Genomic DNA, 20,472 nt, shown 5'->3' on the forward strand with positions numbered 1-20,472 from the left:
AGAGTGTGCAGAGGAGATTCACCAGGACGCTGACTGGATTAGAGAGGGTGCAGAGGAGATTTACCAGGATGCTGCCTGGATTAGAGAGGGTGCAGAGGAGATTCACCAGGATGCTGCCTGGATTAGAGAGGGTGCAGAGGAGATTCACCAGGATGCTGCCTGGATTAGAGAGGGTGCAGAGGAGATTCACCAGGGTGCTGCCTGGATTAGAGAGGGTGCAGAGGTTCACCAGGACGCTGTCTGGATTAGAGAGGGTGCAGAGGAGATTCACCAGGATGCTGCCTGGATTAGAGAGGGTGCAGAGGAGATTCACCAGGATGCTGCCTGGATTAGAGAGGGTGCAGAGGAGATTCACCAGGACGCTGTCTGGATTAGAGAGTGTGCAGAGGAGATTCACCAGGACGCTGACTGGATTAGAGAGGGTGCAGAGGAGATTTACCAGGATGCTGCCTGGATTAGAGAGGGTGCAGAGGAGATTCACCAGGATGCTGCCTGGATTAGAGAGGGTGCAGAGGAGATTCACCAGGATGCTGCCTGGATTAGAGAGGGTGCAGAGGAGATTCACCAGGGTGCTGCCTGGATTAGAGAGGGTGCAGAGGTTCACCAGGACGCTGTCTGGATTAGAGAGGGTGCAGAGGAGATTCACCAGGATGCTGCCTGGATTAGAGAGGGTGCAGAGGAGATTCACCAGGATGCTGCCTGGATTAGAGAGGGTGCAGAGGAGATTTACCAGGACGCTGTCTGGATTGGAGAGGGTGCAGAGGAGATTCACAAGGACGCTGTCTGGATTAGAGAGGGTGCAGAGGAGATTCACCAGGACGCTGTCTGGATTGGAGAGGGTGCAGAGGAGATTCACCAGGACGCTGTCTGGATTGGAGAGGGTGCAGAGGAGATTCACCAGGACGCTGTCTGGATTAGAGAGGGTGCAGAGGAGATTCACCAGGACGCTGTCTGGATTAGAGAGGTTGCAGAGGAGATTCACCAGGATGCTGTCTGGATTAGAGAGGGTGCAGAGGAGATTCACCAGGACGCTGTCTGGATTAGTGCAGAGGAGATTCACCAGGATGCTGTCTGGATTAGAGAGGGTGCAGAGGAGATTCACCAGGACGCTGTCTGGATTAGAGAGTGTGCAGAGGAGATTCACCAGGACGCTGACTGGATTAGAGAGGGTGCAGAGGAGATTTACCAGGATGCTGCCTGGATTAGAGAGGGTGCAGAGGAGATTCACCAGGATGCTGCCTGGATTAGAGAGGGTGCAGAGGAGATTCACCAGGATGCTGCCTGGATTAGAGAGGGTGCAGAGGAGATTCACCAGGGTGCTGCCTGGATTAGAGAGGGTGCAGAGGTTCACCAGGACGCTGTCTGGATTAGAGAGGGTGCAGAGGAGATTCACCAGGATGCTGCCTGGATTAGAGAGGGTGCAGAGGAGATTCACCAGGATGCTGCCTGGATTAGAGAGGGTGCAGAGGAGATTTACCAGGACGCTGTCTGGATTGGAGAGGGTGCAGAGGAGATTCACAAGGACGCTGTCTGGATTAGAGAGGGTGCAGAGGAGATTCACCAGGACGCTGTCTGGATTGGAGAGGGTGCAGAGGAGATTCACCAGGATGCTGTCTGGATTAGAGAGGGTGCAGAGGAGATTCACCAGGATGCTGCCTGGATTAGAGAGGGTGCAGAGGAGATTCACCAGGACGCTGTCTGGATTGGAGAGGGTGCAGAGGAGATTCACCAGGACGCTGTCTGGATTAGAGAGGGTGCAGAGGAGATTGACCAGGATGCTGCCTGGATTAGAGAGTGTGCAGAGGAGATTCACCAGGATGCTGCCTGGATTAGAGAGGGTGCAGAGGAGATTCACCAGGATGCTGCCTGGATTAGAGAGGGTGCAGAGGAGATTCACCAGGACGCTGTCTGGATTAGAGAGGGTGCAGAGGAGATTCACCAGGATGCTGCCTGGATTAGAGAGAGTGCAGAGGAGATTCACCAGGACGCTGCCTGGATTAGAGAGGGTGCAGAGGAGATTCACCAGGATGCTGCCTGGATTAGAGAGGGTGCAGAGGAGATTCACCAGGACGCTGTCTGGATTAGAGAGGGTGCAGAGGAGATTCACCAGGACGCTGCCTGGATTAGAGAGGGTGCAGAGGAGATTCACCAGGATGCTGCCTGGATTAGAGAGGGTGCAGAGGAGATTCACCAGGACGCTGTCTGGATTAGAGAGGGTGCAGAGGAGATTCACCAGGACGCTGTCTGGATTAGAGAGGGTGCAGAGGAGATTCACCAGGACGCTGTCTGGATTAGAGAGGGTGCAGAGGAGATTCACCAGGATGCTGCCTGGATTAGAGAGGGTGCAGAGGAGATTCACCAGGATGCTGCCTGGATTAGAGAGGGTGCAGAGGAGATTCACCAGGATGCTGCCTGGATTAGAGAGGGTGCAGAGGAGATTCACCAGGATGCTGCCTGGATTAGAGAGGGTGCAGAGGAGATTCACCAGGACGCTGTCTGGATTAGAGAGGGTGCAGAGGAGATTCACCAGGACGCTGTCTGGATTAGAGAGGGTGCAGAGGAGATTCACCAGGATGCTGCCTGGATTAGAGAGGGTGCAGAGGAGATTCACCAGGACGCTGTCTGGATTAGAGAGGGTGCAGAGGAGATTCACCAGGACGCTGTCTGGATTAGAGAGGGTGCAGAGGAGATTCACCAGGACGCTGTCTGGATTAGAGAGGGTGCAGAGGAGATTCACCAGGACGCTGTCTTGTTTAGAGAGGGTGCAGAGGAGATTCACCAGGATGCTGTCTGGATTAGAGAGGGTGCAGAGGAGATTCACCAGGACGCTGCCTGGATTAGAGAGGGTGCAGAGGAGATTCACCAGGATGCTGCCTGGATTAGAGAGGGTGCAGAGGAGATTCACCAGGATGCTGCCTGGATTAGAGAGGGTGCAGAGGAGATTCACCAGGATGCTGCCTGGATTAGAGAGGGTGCAGAGGAGATTCACCAGGACGCTGTCTGGATTAGAGAGGGTGCAGAGGAGATTCACCAGGACGCTGTCTGGATTAGAGAGGGTGCAGAGGAGATTCACCAGGATGCTGCCTGGATTAGAGAGGGTGCAGAGGAGATTCACCAGGACGCTGTCTGGATTAGAGAGGGTGCAGAGGAGATTCACCAGGACGCTGTCTGGATTAGAGAGGGTGCAGAGGAGATTCACCAGGACGCTGTCTGGATTAGAGAGGTTGCAGAGGAGATTCACCAGGACGCTGTCTTGTTTAGAGAGGGTGCAGAGGAGATTCACCAGGATGCTGTCTGGATTAGAGAGGGTGCAGAGGAGATTCACCAGGACGCTGCCTGGATTAGAGAGGGTGCAGAGGAGATTCACCAGGATGCTGCCTGGATTAGAGAGGGTGCAGAGGAGATTCACCAGGATGCTGCCTGGATTAGAGAGGGTGCAGAGGAGATTCACCAGGATGCTGCCTGGATTAGAGAGGGTGCAGAGGAGATTCACCAGGACGCTGTCTGGATTAGAGAGGGTGCAGAGGAGATTCACCAGGACGCTGTCTGGATTAGAGAGGGTGCAGAGGAGATTCACCAGGATGCTGCCTGGATTAGAGAGGGTGCAGAGGAGATTCACCAGGACGCTGTCTGGATTAGAGAGGGTGCAGAGGAGATTCACCAGGACGCTGTCTGGATTCGAGAGGGTGCAGAGGAGATTCACCAGGACGCTGTCTGGATTAGAGAGGGTGCAGAGGAGATTCACCAGGACGCTGTCTTGTTTAGAGAGGGTGCAGAGGAGATTCACCAGGATGCTGTCTGGATTAGAGAGGGTGCAGAGGAGATTCACCAGGACGCTGCCTGGATTAGAGAGGGTGCAGAGGAGATTGACCAGGATGCTGCCTGGATTAGAGAGGATGCAGAGGAGATTGACCAGGACGCTGTCTGGATTAGAGAGGGTGCAGAGGAGATTTACCAGGACGCTGTCTGGATTAGAGAGGGTGCAGAGGAGATTTACCAGGACGCTGTCTGGATTAGAGAGGGTGCAGAGGAGATTCACCAGGACGCTGGCTGGATTAGAGAGGGTGCAGAGGAGATTTACCAGGACGCTGTCTGGATTAGAGAGGGTGCAGAGGAGATTTACCAGGACGCTGTCTGGATTAGAGAGGGTGCAGAGGAGATTCACCAGGACGCTGGCTGGATTAGAGAGGGTGCAGAGGAGATTCACCAGGACGCTGGCTGGATTAGAGAGGGTGCAGAGGAGATTTACCAGGACGCTGCCTGGATTAGAGAGGGTGCAGAGGAGATTCACCAGGATGCTGTCTGGATTAGAGAGGGTGCAGAGGAGATTCACCAGGATGCTGTCTGGATTAGAGAGGGTGCAGAGGAGATTCACCAGGACGCTGTCTGGATTAGAGAGGGTGCAGAGGAGATTCACCAGGAAGCTGCCTGGATTAGAGAGGATGCAGAGGAGATTGACCAGGACGCTGTCTGGATTAGAGAGGGTGCAGAGGAGATTCACCAGGACGCTGCCTGGATAAGAGAGGATGCAGAGGAGATTGACCAGGATGCTGCCTGGATTAGAGAGGGTGCAGAGGAGATTCACCAGGATGCTGCCTGGATTAGAGAGGGTGCAGAGGAGATTGACCAGGACGCTGTCTGGATTAGAGAGGGTGTAGAGGAGATTCACCAGGATGCTGCCTGGATTAGAGAGGATGCAGAGGAGACTCACCAGGATGCTGCCTGGATTAGAGAGGGTGCAGAGGAGATTCACCAGGACGCTGTCTGGATTAGAGAGGGTGGAGAGGAGATTCACCAGGATGCTGTCTGGATTAGAGAGTGTGTAGAGGAGATTCACCGGGATGCTGTCTGGATTAGAGAGGGTGTAGAGGAGATTCACCAGGATGCTGTCTGGATTAGAGAGGGTGTAGAGGAGATTTACCGGGATGCTGTCTGGATTAGAGAGGGTGCAGAGGAGATTCACCAGGACGCTGTCTGGATTAGAGAGGGTGCAGAGGAGATTCACCAGGACGCTGCCTGGATTAGAGAGGGTGCAGAGGAGATTCACCAGGATGCTGCCTGGATTAGAGAGGGTGCAGAGGAGATTCACCAGGATGCTGCTTGGATTAGAGAGGGTGTAGAGGAGATTCACCAGGACGCTGTCTGGATTAGAGAGGGTGCAGCGGAGATTCACCAGGACGCTGTCTGGATTAGAGAGGGTGCAGAGGAGATTCACCAGGACGCTGTCTGGATTAGAGAGGGTGCAGAGGAGATTCACCAGGGTGCTGCCTGGATTAGAGAGGGTGCAGAGGAGATTTACCAGGATGCTGCCTGGATTAGAGAGGGTGCAGAGGAGATTCACCAGGATGCTGCCTGGATTAGAGAGGGTGCAGAGGAGATTCACCAGGATGCTGTCTGGATTAGAGAGGGTGCAGAGGAGATTCACCAGGACGCTGCCTGGATTAGAGAGGGTGCAGAGGAGATTCACCAGGATGCTGCCTGGATTAGGGAGGGTGCAGAGGTTCACCAGGATGCTGCCTGGATTAGGGAGGGTGCAGAGGAGATTCACCAGGATGCTGCCTGGATTAGGGAGGGTGCAGAGGTTCACCAGGATGCTGCCTGGATTAGAGAGGGTGCAGAGGAGATTCACCAGGACGCTGCCTGGATTAGAGAGGGTGCAGAGGAGATTCACCAGGATGCTGCCTGGATTAGAGAGGGTGCAGAGGAGATTCACCAGGATGCTGCCTGGATTAGAGAGGGTGCAGAGGAGATTCACCAGGATGCTGCCTGGATTAGAGAGGGTGCAGAGGAGATTCACCAGGATGCTGCCTGGATTAGAGAGGGTGCAGAGGAGATTCACCAGGACGCTGTCTGGATTAGAGAGGGTGCAGAGGAGATTCACCAGGATGCTGCCTGGATTAGAGAGGGTGCAGAGGAGATTCACCAGGACGCTGTCTGGATTAGAGAGGGTGCAGAGGAGATTCACCAGGATGCTGCCTGGATTAGAGAGGGTGCAGAGGAGATTCACCAGGATGCTGCCTGGATTAGAGAGGGTGCAGAGGAGATTTACCAGGATGCTGCCTGGATTAGAGAGGGTGCAGAGGAGATTCACCAGGATGCTGTCTGGATTAGAGAGGGTGCAGAGGAGATTCACCAGGATGCTGCCTGAATTAGAGAGGGTGCAGAGGAGATTCACCAGGATGCTGCCTGGATTAGAGAGGGTGCAGAGGAGATTCACCAGGATGCTGCCTGGATTAGAGAGGGTGAGGAAGGTTGAGTGAGCTTGCACTCACCTCTGTGGAGCGAAGTAGGACAAGGAGGGACTCAACGGAGGTGGGAAGAGGCGCAGATCAAGTGGACAGTCAGACTTTTCCTTCAGGCCAAAGTGGCTTGTACAAAGGGGCATAATTTTAATGGTGATTGGAGGAAATTGGAGGAGATGTCAGAGTCAATTTATATGTTTATAAAACCCAGAGAGAGGCGATTGTGTGGAATGCCCTGTCAGCAGTGGTGATAGAGGCAGATACATTAGGGACACTTAGATGGGAATATGGACAGATAGAAAATAGAGGGCTATGTGGGAGGGAAGGGTTAGATTAATCTTAGAGTTGGTTAACAGATCTGTGTTTAATATTTTGTGCTCTATGTGAGTACAAGCCCAGGGCTAAACACAAATTAATAGAACTAAATAATCCATTCCTCCAAAGAGTTTTGAGATTGGGGCATAAAGTGCCCCGTTCTTCCACGTGGGACATTTCCCACCTACTGGAGACTGTTGGGACCAGCTCCTGATAAGGCAACGCTCCACCAACCACCTTTCATAAGTACCACCCATCCTTCCCTAAAGAATCTCAATTACACTACTTTGGCTTTTGATGTTTTTATTTTGATTTCCACCTGCTGCACCAAAATTTAAAACAGTCCCAAATTAAACGTGCCTGTAGAAATAGACCATCCTGCACTCAAATTTAGTCAGGGTTAATGTGGGGAGGCTCTACATTGGGACGCGAATCTACAGCAACGCAGTAACATAGCGGCCAAGCAATGCATTTACAGCGACAGTGAGACGGGTGCGAATCCCACTGCTCACCCAGCACAGGTCACGATACACTGTGGAATCTGCCATCTTGGCCTGTTAAACCATGCCACCGAGCAACCCGCTGGTTTAATCCTAGCCCAGCCACGGGACAATTTACAACGACCTACCAACCTATACGCCTTTGGACTGTGCGAGGAAATCGCAGTGCCTGGTGAAAACCCACACGCCCAGAGGAAATAAATGTACAAACTCGCTTGCACATGACGCCAGAATTGAACTCCAATGCCCCGAGCTGTAAACACGTCCTAATCTATTGTGGCGTGTGGTCGGTAAGATCTGGGCATTCTACGTTGGCGCGGGAAGCACACCTGACACTTGTGGGTCGCCTCCATCACATCCTCAGACTGTGTCTGGCTAAACCCCAGCCCCTTCACTGTCTGGTTCCACATGCACATGGAAAACGTTCACTAATCATTCCAAGTCTTTCAACGCTCAAGCAGTCAAAGTTACCCAGCGACCTACAGCTCACCTCCCCCACCCCACCCCGAGCTGTGGAAGCTCCTGGTAAGGGATCGTGCCCCGGGGGCGGGGGGGCAGGGCCAACCACCGCAGGAGACATTCCACACAACATAGGCCTGGCAGAGAGAGTTTCACATGCACCCTTTTGCTTACCCAGTTTGTCCTCAAGTGATCCTGAAAAAGAAAGAAAATTGATCAGAGACTCTATCATTCAGTTCTGGGATTGAAATGATTTGCCTTTTTTTGGGTGTGTTTTCACTCCCTACACTGTCAGGTGACATTTCCACTCTCCCAGGAATGGGGCAGAAAGATTTTCTCCATTCCTAATTCTTTCACAGACTCAGGCTCTGGAACAGTTTTGTTGACCCTATAGTTCAGAGAACACTATAGAACAGAGGCTGTTTGGCCCATCTAGTTCATGCCAAACTATTAATCTGCCTCAGATCATAGCCCTCCATACCCCTCCCATCCAAATTTCCCTTAAATGTTGAAATAAATCTCACATTCACCACTTCTGCTGGCAGCTCATTCCACTCTCACCAGCCTCTGAGTGAAGAAGTTCCCCCTCAAATTCTCCTTAAACATTTCACCTTTCACCCTTAACCTATGACCTAAAGTTCTAGTCTGATCCAACCTCAGTGGAAAAAGCCTGCTTGCATTTACCCTATCGTTATCCCTCAATTCTGTATATTGCCATTAAATCTCCCTCAATCTCCTACAGTCCAGGGAATAAAGTCCTAACCTATTCACCTTTACCTATAATTCAGGTCTTCAAGTCCCAGCAACATCCTTGTATGTTTTCTCTGTACGTTCAATTTTAATTACATCTTTCCTGTAGATAGGTGACCAAAACTGCACACAATACTCCAAATTAGGCCTCACAAACATCTTACACAATTTCAGCCTAACACCCCAATTCCTGTACTCAATACATTGATTTATCAAGGCACAAAAGCTTTCTTTACGACCCCATCTACCTAGGCACCACCGTCAACGACCCTAGGATCTGTATTCCCAGATCCTCTGTTCCACTGCACTCCGCGGTGCCCGACCGTTCACTGTGGAAACCCACCTCAGGTGATCCTACCGAAGTGCAGCACCTCATAGTTGCCCACATTGAATCTAATCCGCCAGGGATCCAGATCCCGCTGTCCACTGCTCCCCCAATCTTGGTGTCACCGGCAGATTTGCTGAACCATCCCATTGATACAGCTGGTATACATCGTTGATATAAATTACGAACGACAGACCCAGCACTGACCTCTGTGGCAGAACACTAGTCACAAGTCCACAGTCAAAGCAAGAGACAGGCCCAATGATTAAATGAAAGGTTGACTCACTCTGCTCTCTCTGTAGTTCTTCATATTCTAAAGCACCGGGGGGGGGGGGGGGGGGTGAAAGAGAGAGAGAGACATACAATTACAAGAGGTCCACAACCAGTCGTCATCTGCCATTACCCCTTCTCCTCTTGATAAAAACGGTTCCACCAGGCCTAGCAGCTAAGCCACACGTGAAGGCCAGGAGCTGGACTTAGTTGTCAGAGGCTATTTGAGACAAAGGCTTTTGAGAGCATTTAATAGGTAGTGGGAGCTCATTCCCACCATCCCCCCCAACCATACAGCACCCCTGCCGATTCTGACAACTATAAGGAACCTTAAAACGTGTCACCTTGGTCAAACGGGGCACATCAGCTGTGGCTGGCAGCTCATCTTGGAGAAGGAAAACAGGCAGCACCTCGTGACTATACCCACTCATGGGGAAGGCTTTGGGAGTAAACCCGGAGCTGGAGTCCCTGTGGCAGTCCCACATCGAATTCAATGTTGACTGACAACTCATGCCACACGACTGGTGCCAAACTGCACCAGTCTCTGCCGTTCCTTCACCGCCGGGGCAGCAGCGAGCTCTCCAGATCGGAGAGCTCTGCTTGAGAACCAGCCGTGCTGCAGCAATAACGCAGACAGCCGGGACACGGTCAACCTGACCACCCTCCCCGGTTGGCACTTCCATCTCTCTGCGACACTCGCCCGCCTCTAACCCAGGCAATTCCCAGGGAAAGATCGAAACTTCCGGACACGGCATCAAGCCGCAAACCCCACCTTGGGAGTGGGCTCTGTTGCACCTGTTCTCCAAACCCCCCCCCCCCCCCCCCCCGCCTCCAGGGCAAAGGAAGCAAATGCAGTCAGTCTGAACTGTAGGGAGCCAATGGACAAGGAAGGAAGTAGGTACAGCCCCACACAAGGCAGGAGGGGAATGGACTCTTGCCGTCACAGTGTGGGCCCATGGGGCAGTTCTGTCCCTACCTATCAAATATTGAAAGGACTCAATAGAGTGGACGTGGAGAGGATGTTTCCTATAGTGGAGGAGTCTAGGACCAGAGGGCACAGATAGAGTGGGTGTGGAGAGGATGTTTCCTATGGTGAGGGAGTCTAGGACCAGAGGACACAGATAGAGAGGATGTGGATAGGATGTTTCCTATAGTGGGGGAGTCTAGGACCAGAGGACACAGATAGAGTGGATGTGGAGAGGATGTTTCCTATAGTGGAGGAGTCTAGGACCAGAGGACACAGATAGAGTGTATGTGGAGAGGATGTTTCCTATAGTGGGGACCAGAGGACACAGATAGAGTGGGTGTGGAGAGGATGTTTCCTACAGTGAGGGAGTCTAGGACCAGAGGACACAGATAGAGTGGATGTGGAGAGGATGTTTCCTATAGTGTGGGAGTCTAGGACCAGAGGACACAGATAGAGTGGATGTGGAGAGGATGTTTCCTATAGTGGGGGAGTCTAGGTCCAGAGGACACAGATAGAGTGGATGTGGAGAGGATGTTTCCTATAGTGGGGGAGTCTAGGTCCAGAGGACACAGATAGAGTGGGTGTGGAGAGGATGTTTCCTATAGTGGGGGAGTCTAGGACCAGAGGACACAGATAGAGTGGATGTGGAGAGGATGTTTCCTATAGTGGGAGAGTCTAGGACCAGAGGACACAGATAGAGTGGATATGGAGAGGATGTTTCCTATAGTGGGGGAGTCTAGGACCAGAGGACACAGATAGAGTGGATGTGGAGAGGATGTTTCCTATAGTGGGAGAGTCTAAAACCAGAGGACACAGATAGAGTGGATGTGGAGAGGATGTTTCCTATAGTGGGAGAGTCTAGGACCAGAGGACACAGATAGAGTGGATATGGAGAGGATGTTTCCTATAGTGGGAGAGTCTAGGACCAGAGGACACAGATAGAGTGGATATGGAGAGGATGTTTCCTATAGTGGGGGAGTCTAGGTCCAGAGGGCACAGTCTCAGAACAGAGAGACGTCCATTGAGAACAGAGATGAGGAGGAATTTCTTTAGCCAGAGGGTGGTGAATCTATGGAATTAATTGCCACAGATGTCATGTCATTGGGTGTATTTAAAGCAGCGATTGATAGGTTCTTGATTGGTTAGGGTGTGAAAGTTTATGAGGAGAAGGCAAAAGAACGGGGTTGAGAGGGATAATAAATCAGCCTGAGGAAATGGTGGAGCAGACTCGGGAGCATACATGGCCAACTCAGCTTATAGTCTTCAGGAATCTAAACTAGTTTCTTGGGTTATGCACACCAGCCTGTACATGCTGGGGGGGGGGGGGGGGTGTTTAAGTAGGCAATACAGCTGGGAAGGCTCCCTCCGGGAGGTGGGACACTGAACGACACTGCAGAGCACGAGCACGAGCACTGCTCCAATTCGCTTCACAGACCAGGACAGCCATGAATATCCTGAGCAGGCGTGATCTTTTCCCTATCCTTTGCTCACCTTTGGCGGTCGGCCGCTTTTCAAGATCTGAAAGAGGGAGAGACACCATTAACATAACGGTTTGAGAGGTGTGGGGACATCTCCCACCCAAACCCCCCCCCCGATGGCCTTACCCACCTCCCACGCCATCCTACCCCAGAACAGCTTCCAGCAGATCACTGATGGGAGTAAGGGGCAAAATGGGAATCTCCCCAACTGTGTGGGGGGGGGGGGGGGTGCAGCGTTCTGCCTCCTCTTCCCCTTTCCCTCTCCAGAACACATAGGAGCAGAATTAGGCCATTTGGCCCATCAGTTCCGCTCTGCCACTCTATCATGGCTGATCCATCATCCCTCTTAACATCATTCTCCGACATTCTGCCCATAACCTTCGACGCCCTCCATTCATTCCCCCCATCCTCTTCCCCAGCTCGTCCACCTCCACCCCCTACCCTCAGTATTCTCCCCACTCTGATCCCCCCACAATCCTCCTCCCTCACCCCATTCCAACCCACCCGCAACTCCACCCTTCACCCACTCCACGCTCTGCACCACTATCCTCCATCTCTGTCCCTACCGCCACACCATCCCTCGCCCTTTCTGCACCACCCTCTTCATCACCCCATTTTCACATCCCTCAGTCATTCAACCCCACCCTCCGTTCTCATACATTCCCTCGGCCCCCTGCCCCCATCCACCTTCTGCTTCACTCCCTTACGCTCGCATTCCCAGTGACGTGACCCACGGTGACGGCGGGTGGGGAGGAAGAGCTCGATACGCAGAGCGGGACGTTATAAAGGACCGTCCCCACGCGGGGGTGGGGGGCTGGCGGCAGAGCTGCAGACTCCCGCGCTAGCAAACCCAGAACGGGACGTCCAGCGGGCGGAGGTTTTACTTTTTATGTGCATCTGGAGATTCCGAAAGAAGAGGAAGAGCCCGATGACGACCCCGATCAGGAGAAGCAAGATCAGGACGAATCCTGTGACCCACTTGGACACCCAGGGAAAGAATTCATCTGCAGAAACAAACAGATGGAAGCTCAGAGTTGTACCCACTGTCCTGAGTACTCTGACTCTCCCTACACCTCATCCCTCAGACTCTGGTAGGTTACCTGCCAACTCAGATTCTCAGGACTACGGCAGAGAAACGCACACACTATTCCTACTCTCCCCTCCTCGCCCATCACCAGCCAGCCCCTGCTGCACCCCCCCCCACCCCCGCCGGATTCATAGAGGTGAGCATGGGTCTATTAGGTCAAGGCGCACAGGTCCGTGCCTGAATCGGAATCTGAAGAATGCCGACTGTTTTGGGGTGAGCAGGAGGTACAGGTGGATGGGTGGGAAGGGGCCTGTTGCTCGCTGTTCTAAGAGCAATGTGAGCAAGCCCTGTGCCTGGGCACATTGGTTGTTAACAGAAATACATTTTAATCTTGACAGCCAGGGAATTCTCCCAGGGCAAAAATGGGGCATCATCTTAAGGTGTCTGGAGGTCAGTATGGTGGGTGAGGGGATGTCAGAGCTGGGTTCTTTACAGAGGTGGGTGCTTGGAACTTCCTGCGAAGGGTCGTGAAAGAGGCTGCCGCATTAGGCACATTTAAGAAGCTCTTAATCAGACACTGGATGACAGAAAAATGGTGGACTATGTGGGAGGGAAGGATCACATCATGGGAAAAAGGGCCTCAAAGTTCAAAATTAATCTGTTTGTTTATTCACTTATTTCTTCATTGAGTGGTACAGGCCCTTAGCACATAAGAAATAGGAGCAGGAGTCGGCCATCTGGCCCATTGAGCCTGCTCCGCCATTCAATAAGATCATGGCTGATCTGGCCACGGTCTCATCTCCACCTACCTGCCTTTTCCCCAGAAACCTTAATTCCCCCACTATGCAAAAATCTATCCAATCTAGTCTTAAAAGTATTTACTGAGCTTCATTGGGCGGAGAATTCCAGATTAACTACCCTTTGGGAAAAGCAGTTCCTCCTCATCTCCATCCCAAATTTACTCCCTCGAATCTTGAGGCCACACCCCCTTGTTCTAGTCTCCCCTACCAGTGAAAAGAACTTTCCTGACTCTATCTATACCTTTCATAATTTTACATGTTTCTATAAGATCTCCACATTCTTCTGAATTCCAGTGAGTACAGTCCCAGGTGACTCAATCTCTCCTCACAGTCTAGCCCCCTCATCTGGAATCAACCTGGTGAACCTGCTCTGCACCGCCTCCGAAGCCAGTATATCCTTCCTCAAGTAAGGAGACCCGAACTGCACGCAGTACTCCAGGTGCGGTCTCACCAGTACCCTGAAGAAACTCCCTGCTCTTCAATTCAAGCCCTCTAGCAATAAAGGCCAACATTTCACTTGTCTTCTTGACAGCCTTATGCACCTTTTGCGCTTCATGTAATCCAAGCCCCTCTGCACAGCAGCATGCCGCAACCTTTTGCCATTTAAATAATAAGCCTGCTGTCTTCCACCAGCATTTTGCGTGTGTTGCTGTTTAAGCTGATCTTCTAGTTTTCTGTCCAAAGTGGATTACCTGGCATTTACCAACATTGTACTCCATCTGCCAGACCCTTACTCACTCACTGCCAGACCCTTACTCCATCTGCCAGACCCTTACTCACTCACTGCCAGACCCTTACTCACTCACTGCCAGACCCTTACTCACTCACTGCCAGACCCTTACTCACTCACTGCCAGACCCTTACTCACTCACTGCCAGACCCTTACTCCATCTGCCAGACCCTTACTCACTCACTGCCAGACCCTTACTCCATCTGCCAGACCCTTACTCACTCACTGCCAGACCCTTACTCACTCACTGCCAGACCACAGTAACACCCATATATCACAACTTTCTTCTTTCTAGAAGTTAACCAATCCTCTGTCCATGCTAATACATCACCATCAACTCTATGCATCCTATCTTATGGGTAAGTCTTAAATGTGGCACCTTATTGAGCGCCTTCTGGAAATCCAAGTCAATAACGTCCGTCCGCTCCCTTCCATCCACTGCTCTCGTTATATCCTCAAATAACTCCAGCATGTTTGTCGAATAGGACCTGCCTTTGCTGAATCCGTGCTGCATCTGCCTGATGAATCCATTTCTTTCCAGATGCCTTGCTATTTATTCTTTAACGGCATCTTCCAAGCATTTTCCCAGCTTCAGATGTTAAACTGACAGGCCTATAGTCACCTGCCTTTTACCTACATCACTTTCTTTTTTGGAACAGTGGCGTGACATTCTCCATCTTGCAATCCACTGGGACCTGCCCAGAGTCCAGAGAATTTTGGTAAATTAGCACCAAAGTCTCTAACTACAACTTCTGCCATTTCTTTCAGCACCCTAGGTTGCATTCCATCAGGACCAGGGGACTTGCCTATCTTCAGGCCCAAAAGTTTGCTCAGCACTACTTCTTTAGAGATAGCTGTTGTATCGAGATCCTCACCTCCCATCACATCCATATCATCTCTCTTTGGCATGTTAGATGTGCCCTCCACCATGAAGACTGACACAAAATAATCATTCAAAGCTTCAGCCATTTCCTCATTACCCAATATCAATCCCCCCTTCTCGTCCTCCAATGTTCACTTTGACCACCCTTTTCTGCTTCATATAATTATAAAACAGATCTTTTAACTATTACCATGAAACTTGGGCTAAATGGAGCAGGCACTTAAATGGCCAAAATGTACTACCCCGTCGTGTCCCAGTTCACTGTATAATGAATGATTCATTCACCAAGAAAGTGCCGTGATCAAGAGCAGGGGTGGTGAGATTGTACCCGTCTGACCCGCAGAGATCCCCCCAGACTCCACACCGAGAGAGGCAGATCACTGACCTGGCACGTAAAACTCTGCCGTCAGATTCTGATTGATGACTGTGTTCTGCACCTGGCAACTATAGCTGTTCCCGGAGTCCGCTGTCACCTCGACGATGCTGCGCACCTGAAAGAAACCCTTGGAGTTTCTGCCGATGTCCTGGGGAACCTGGGGCAAGGTCCTCTTTCTTTCGTCACTCCAATTCACCGTGGGAGCGGGGAACCACTGCTGAGTTTCACACACCAGCTCGATTCCACTGCTTGTGTACCGGTACAGGTTGATGGAGGGGAGTTCACCAACACCTGCAGGGTACAAGGATATTGTGGACATCAAAGCATTAGCACAAAAGAAGCAGGCCCAGGAATGACAACATAGTGGTTAGCATCTCCTGCCACTGTCTGTAACTAATTTCTACGTTCTCCCTGTGACCATGGGCTTTTCCTCAGAAAGAGCATGGCTGAACTGACAGTGGACTGGGCTCCATCAGCCTACCTTTTCCCAAGAACTCTTCATTCCCATTATGCAAAAATCTATCTAATTGTTTTAAATGTATTTAAAGACATACCCCCACTGCTTCCCCAGACTGAATTATACAGACTCACTACCCTCTGGGGAAAGAGTTCCACTTCATCTCCATCCTAAATCTACTCCTCCCAAATCTTGAGGCTTGTATATCCTGCTTCTAGTCTCACCAGAGAAGGCACACTTGTTAAAATAAAACACTTACATCTGACATTCTCCACCCCCCCCCAAGACTTTCCCCCAATCACATTAACGTTACACCCCTTGTATTTGGCATTTCTACCCTGGAGAAAGTCCCTGACTGTGCAACCCATCTGTATCTCTGATCTTGCACACCCCCAGCAAAGGCTGCAAGTTCCTCCCCCCAGAGAGACGGATACGTCCGGGTCATTTGAGAGACACGGATGAAAGGGAAACGCAGGCTGGGTGGGAGGGAAGGGATTGATTGAACTGACATTCATTTATTGAGTTACTGTGTGAAACAGACCCTTCTGCCTCTTCAGGCCCCACCGGCCCAACCGATTACTTACCAACTGGCACATCTTTGGACTGTGGGAGGGAACTGGGCACCCAGAGGAAGCCACACAGCCACAAGCAGAACGTATAAACTCTTTACAGGCAGCAGCAGGAACTGAACCCAGGTTAGTAAGTTAAACGGTCAGCACAAGATGGTGGCCCAAGCCCGTCCACTGCAAATTCAGAGCTGCTCCCCTGCACACCGCTGTTGCAGCACATGGTTATTTAAGTTACTGTTGCCTTCCTGTCAGACCTCTCCCATTTCCACCCACAGAACTGCCTCTCACTGGATGTTTTCCCAGTTTCTCTCAACATTCTCGGTAAACACCATAGACTGCTTTCATGAGAATACCAGATCAGTTGTTTCTAATATTCAAACTACCCCAAACGGTACCAACAATCGTTCCACGGTCAAAACCATTTAGATTCCTTTTCTTCCCCATTCTCATGTTTGGTCTGAACAACAACTGAACCTCTCGACCGGGTCTGCACGCTTCTATGCACTGAGGTGCCGCCACGCGATTGGCTGATTAGATATTTGCATTAACGAGCAGGTGTACACGTGTACCTAATAAAGTGGCCACTGAATTACGCCTCATTTCCCAGCTCGCCCTTGCCTGCACAGACAGGGAGACAGGGAGAAGAGGATGAGGGTGGGGAACATGGAGAGCATGGTGGATACGCCTTTTCCCTGGATTGGCGGAAAATGTGAAAGGAGCCGGGGTAAACGGTGCCGGACGGGGAAGTCGTGGAGGTGGGTGTGTTGGGTTACTCACTGGTCACCTTCAGCTGGACACTGGAATCGTGGTTGTTGTCGGGCGCCACCTCGACGAAGCAGTTGTAGCTGCCGACGTCCGACAGCTCGACACCGTGCAGCTTCAGCGAGACGTTGCCCACTTGGAACTGGTCTTTGAAGAGCTGGGTGCGGCCCTTAAACCTGGGATCCTGCTGGTCGTTCTCATCCTGTCTGAAGCGGTAGAGGTGCACGAGGGTCTGGTCCTTGGTCCAGCGGATCTCCTTGTCCCGAAGGTCCATGGTCGGGATCACCTGGCATTCCAGCACCACGTGGGAGCTGACTTGTGCCATTATCGGAATCCGGGAACAAGCCACCTCTAACTGCCCTGCAACGACAAGGGGGCCTGAAATTACTGACGGCATTCGTACAGGGTGATTCCAGATTGTCTAATGACAACGTAAGCATACCAGATAGATAAATATACAGAGATTAACTGCATGTCCGTAAAGTGACTGACCGGAAATGGTAAAGTAGTGGTGGTTGGGGGTGTGGAGGGGTGGGTTAGGGTAGTTGGGGGTGTGGATCAGCCTTCACTGCTTGGGGAAAGTAACTGGTTTTGAGTCTGGTGGTCCTGGTGTGGATGATACGTAGCCTCCTCCCTGATGGGAGAGGGGCAAATAATGATATTCCAGCCATCCCTCCACACCCTCAACCACTTTATGTACAGACACTCCTATACCTAGTGTCACTTTACGGATATACATTCAATCTATGTATATAAGCTATCTCATGTCTTTGATGCAAAGGTCAATGCATTTGACACTGACCACCAATCAGATGTCTGGTTAGAGGATCGATGATGTAGGAGTTACTGGGGGGATGGGGAATGGAGGAAGAGTGGGAGGGTGTGGAGAGACAATGGCTTCACCCTCTCCCATCAGAAACCAATCAGATTCTCAAGCACCGTCACCAAAATGGATCCCACACTGTGCCAACTGCAAACGGAAGGCAGGCCGGCCCAGCGCACAGTCTAACAGAGGCGCGAGAGTCACTCACCGGTCTGGACTTGATGGATGAAACCGAGGACGAGGAGAGGCAGCAACACTGAGGACTCCATCACAGCAAACCGTCACACCGCTGCCTGGGCACAGCCTGAAAGGCAGAATTTCCCACCAGGATTGGTACCCAGAAGAGAAAGAGCCAATCCGCTCACCCTCCTCACCCCATGAGAAATGGCCAATGTGGAAATCTTGAGGAACACTCAAAATGCTGGGGGAAATCAGCAGGGATTTTGATATTTTGGGCCGAGATCCTTCATCAGGACTGAAATCGATTTCTCTAACTCCCAGTGACTTCTACCCCTCCTACCTTCTGTCTTTTTCCATTCCTCACTCTTCCCCTCTCACCCACCCTACAATTCCCATTGGGTCCCCTTCTCCATAGTTGTCCTCCTCATCTCTGTTCTAACGGAGGTCCCTCTATTCTGAGTCTGTACCCCTTGACCCTAGACTCCCCAACTATAGGAAGCATCCTCCCTATGCCCACTCTATCTTGGCCTTTCAATATTCGATAGGTTTCAATGAGATCTCGCCTCATTCTTCTAAAATTCAGTGAGTACAGGCACAGAGCCATTAAACACTCTTCATAGGTTAACCCTTTTGTTCCCAGGATCATTCTCGCAAACCTTCTCTGGACCCTCTCCAATGCCAGTACCGATAAGGGGCTGAAAACTGCCCATAATACTGACCAATACCTTATAAAGTCTCAGCATTACATCCCCGCCATGTAAAGTGTCAGTGAGTCATTCTCTGGCACTGTAAAGGGTTACACTAACCACTCCACTACCGTAACCGAGGTGTGTAATCCATTACAAACCCACCACCTCAGTTATCCTGTCTCCACACTCTTCACTTGCCAGGACTTCATTCCCTCGTCTTCTCTGGGTCCTTTGTACCCGCTTTGGTACATTCCATGCAAAGATTTGGAATGCCTTCCTTTATTTTTACTCGTGGCCTTCCCTCCACGGAATGGGTCACAGCACAGAAAGACCCTTCTGCCCATCTAATCTGTGCTGAACTGTTATTCTGCCTAACCCCATCAACCCACACCCCGACTACAGCCCTCCATACCCCTCTGACCCACCTTTGCTCCAGAGAGAAAAGCCCTACCTCGCTCAACCTATTCTCTAATCCAGGCAGCATCCTGGTTAACCTCCTCTGCACCCTCTTGAAATCCTTCCCACATGTGACCAGAACTGAACACGATATTCCAGGTGTGGTCTAACCAGGGTTTTATAAAGCTGCAATAGAGGGCACAGCCTCAGGACAGAGGGGCGTCCTTTTAAAACAAATGGGAAAAATTTCTTAGCCAAAAGTTGGTGAATTTGTGGAGTTTAATACCCCAGGCAGCTGTGGAGGCCATGTCGTTGGATATATTTAATCCAGAGTTTGACAGGTTCCTGATTGGACACGGCATCAAAGGTTATGGGGAGAAGGTCGTGGAGTGTGGCTGAGGAGGGGAAAAAAGGATCAGCCATGATGGAATGGCAGAGCAGACTCGATGGGCCAAATGGCCTAATTCTGCTACTACGTCCTGTGGTCTAACATTACCTCACGGCTCTTGAACTCTGACCTAATGAAGGCCAACACGCTGTACACCTTCGTAACCACCCAAGCAACTCTTACGGCGTCTTTGAGGGGTTTATGGGCATGATCCCTGTTCCCCAGAGCCACACACCGAAGGCCACGGTCCACCGGGGGTCCCGGCGGGAGGCCGCTCATCCCCGCACGGTGTGAGCCCTACCCTGGGTTGACCGACCGCTTCCCCCGGTTGCTGGTGGCGCCGCCCGGCCGTGTGTCTCGGAGCGACCCCGAGTTCCCCTTCCCTCACTCACCCGCTCCACCGCCGGCCTCACCGCGGCGCCGCTTGCCCCCTTCACTTCCCCGGGTGGCTTCGGGAATCGAAGATGGCGATCAGTTTCACTTTTGCCCAGCTTGAAACGTCGAGCAAAGTACAGCGGAAGGGAGGGGCGTCTGAAAGGGATTTAACCACGTAATCACAAGGAAACTGGTGGGGCAGCAGCCATTACATCCTGTGGTCTGAAACAGCCCTGCAAGTTCGTTTTATTCACAACATGGCAAAGGAGCAGCGATCAAATACCCGAGTACAGTATCTGCCTCCGTCGCCGGACGTTCATCCGCCTGACGAAGAGCCCATCGGACCCGCCTCGACCAAAATTCAAAGTATTTGCATATACCACCCCCTGGATTCATATTCTTGCAGGCATTCCCAGTAAATACAAAGAAACAGTAGAATCAATTCAGATATCTGATGGCGGAGGGGAGGGAAGTTGATTCTGAAATGCTATTAGACATTTCAATCCAGGAAATAAGATTACGAGACGCTCTTTATCCGTGCTTCTCTCAATCTTATAAACCTTTGGCAACAGTGCTATATTATTTTTAAATGCAATTGAACTCTACATAACACTTTGTCCTTGAATCTAGGAATTAATAAACGCTGCACAGTTTATTCTTGTAAAGATGTTTTCATTATGAATAAAGTTTATTTTGGTTTTTTAAAAAAGT

General features: G+C 51.3%; 1 protein-coding gene across 1 annotated transcript in view; it reads right to left on the reverse strand.

The window, feature by feature from the left end:
* The window catches only part of LOC132394725 (butyrophilin subfamily 2 member A1-like), a 30,912-nt gene extending 10,804 nt beyond the window's left edge, over positions 1–20,108 (reverse strand). The window contains exons 1-8 of the mRNA XM_059971110.1: positions 19,779–20,108; positions 17,942–18,037; positions 16,926–17,270; positions 15,132–15,413; positions 12,191–12,310; positions 11,320–11,346; positions 8,878–8,904; positions 7,691–7,711 (exon numbers count right to left, since the gene is read on the reverse strand). Coding sequence (XP_059827093.1) covers positions 7,691–7,711; positions 8,878–8,904; positions 11,320–11,346; positions 12,191–12,310; positions 15,132–15,413; positions 16,926–17,270; positions 17,942–18,002 — 883 coding nt within the window. The 5' untranslated portion in view covers positions 18,003–18,037; positions 19,779–20,108. The remainder of the gene's footprint in view (positions 1–7,690; positions 7,712–8,877; positions 8,905–11,319; positions 11,347–12,190; positions 12,311–15,131; positions 15,414–16,925; positions 17,271–17,941; positions 18,038–19,778) is intronic.
* Positions 20,109–20,472: the final 364 nt, after the last annotated feature.

This window comes from Hypanus sabinus, chromosome 5 (assembly GCF_030144855.1).
Source record: "Hypanus sabinus isolate sHypSab1 chromosome 5, sHypSab1.hap1, whole genome shotgun sequence".
Classification (NCBI taxonomy): Eukaryota; Metazoa; Chordata; class Chondrichthyes; order Myliobatiformes; family Dasyatidae; genus Hypanus; species Hypanus sabinus.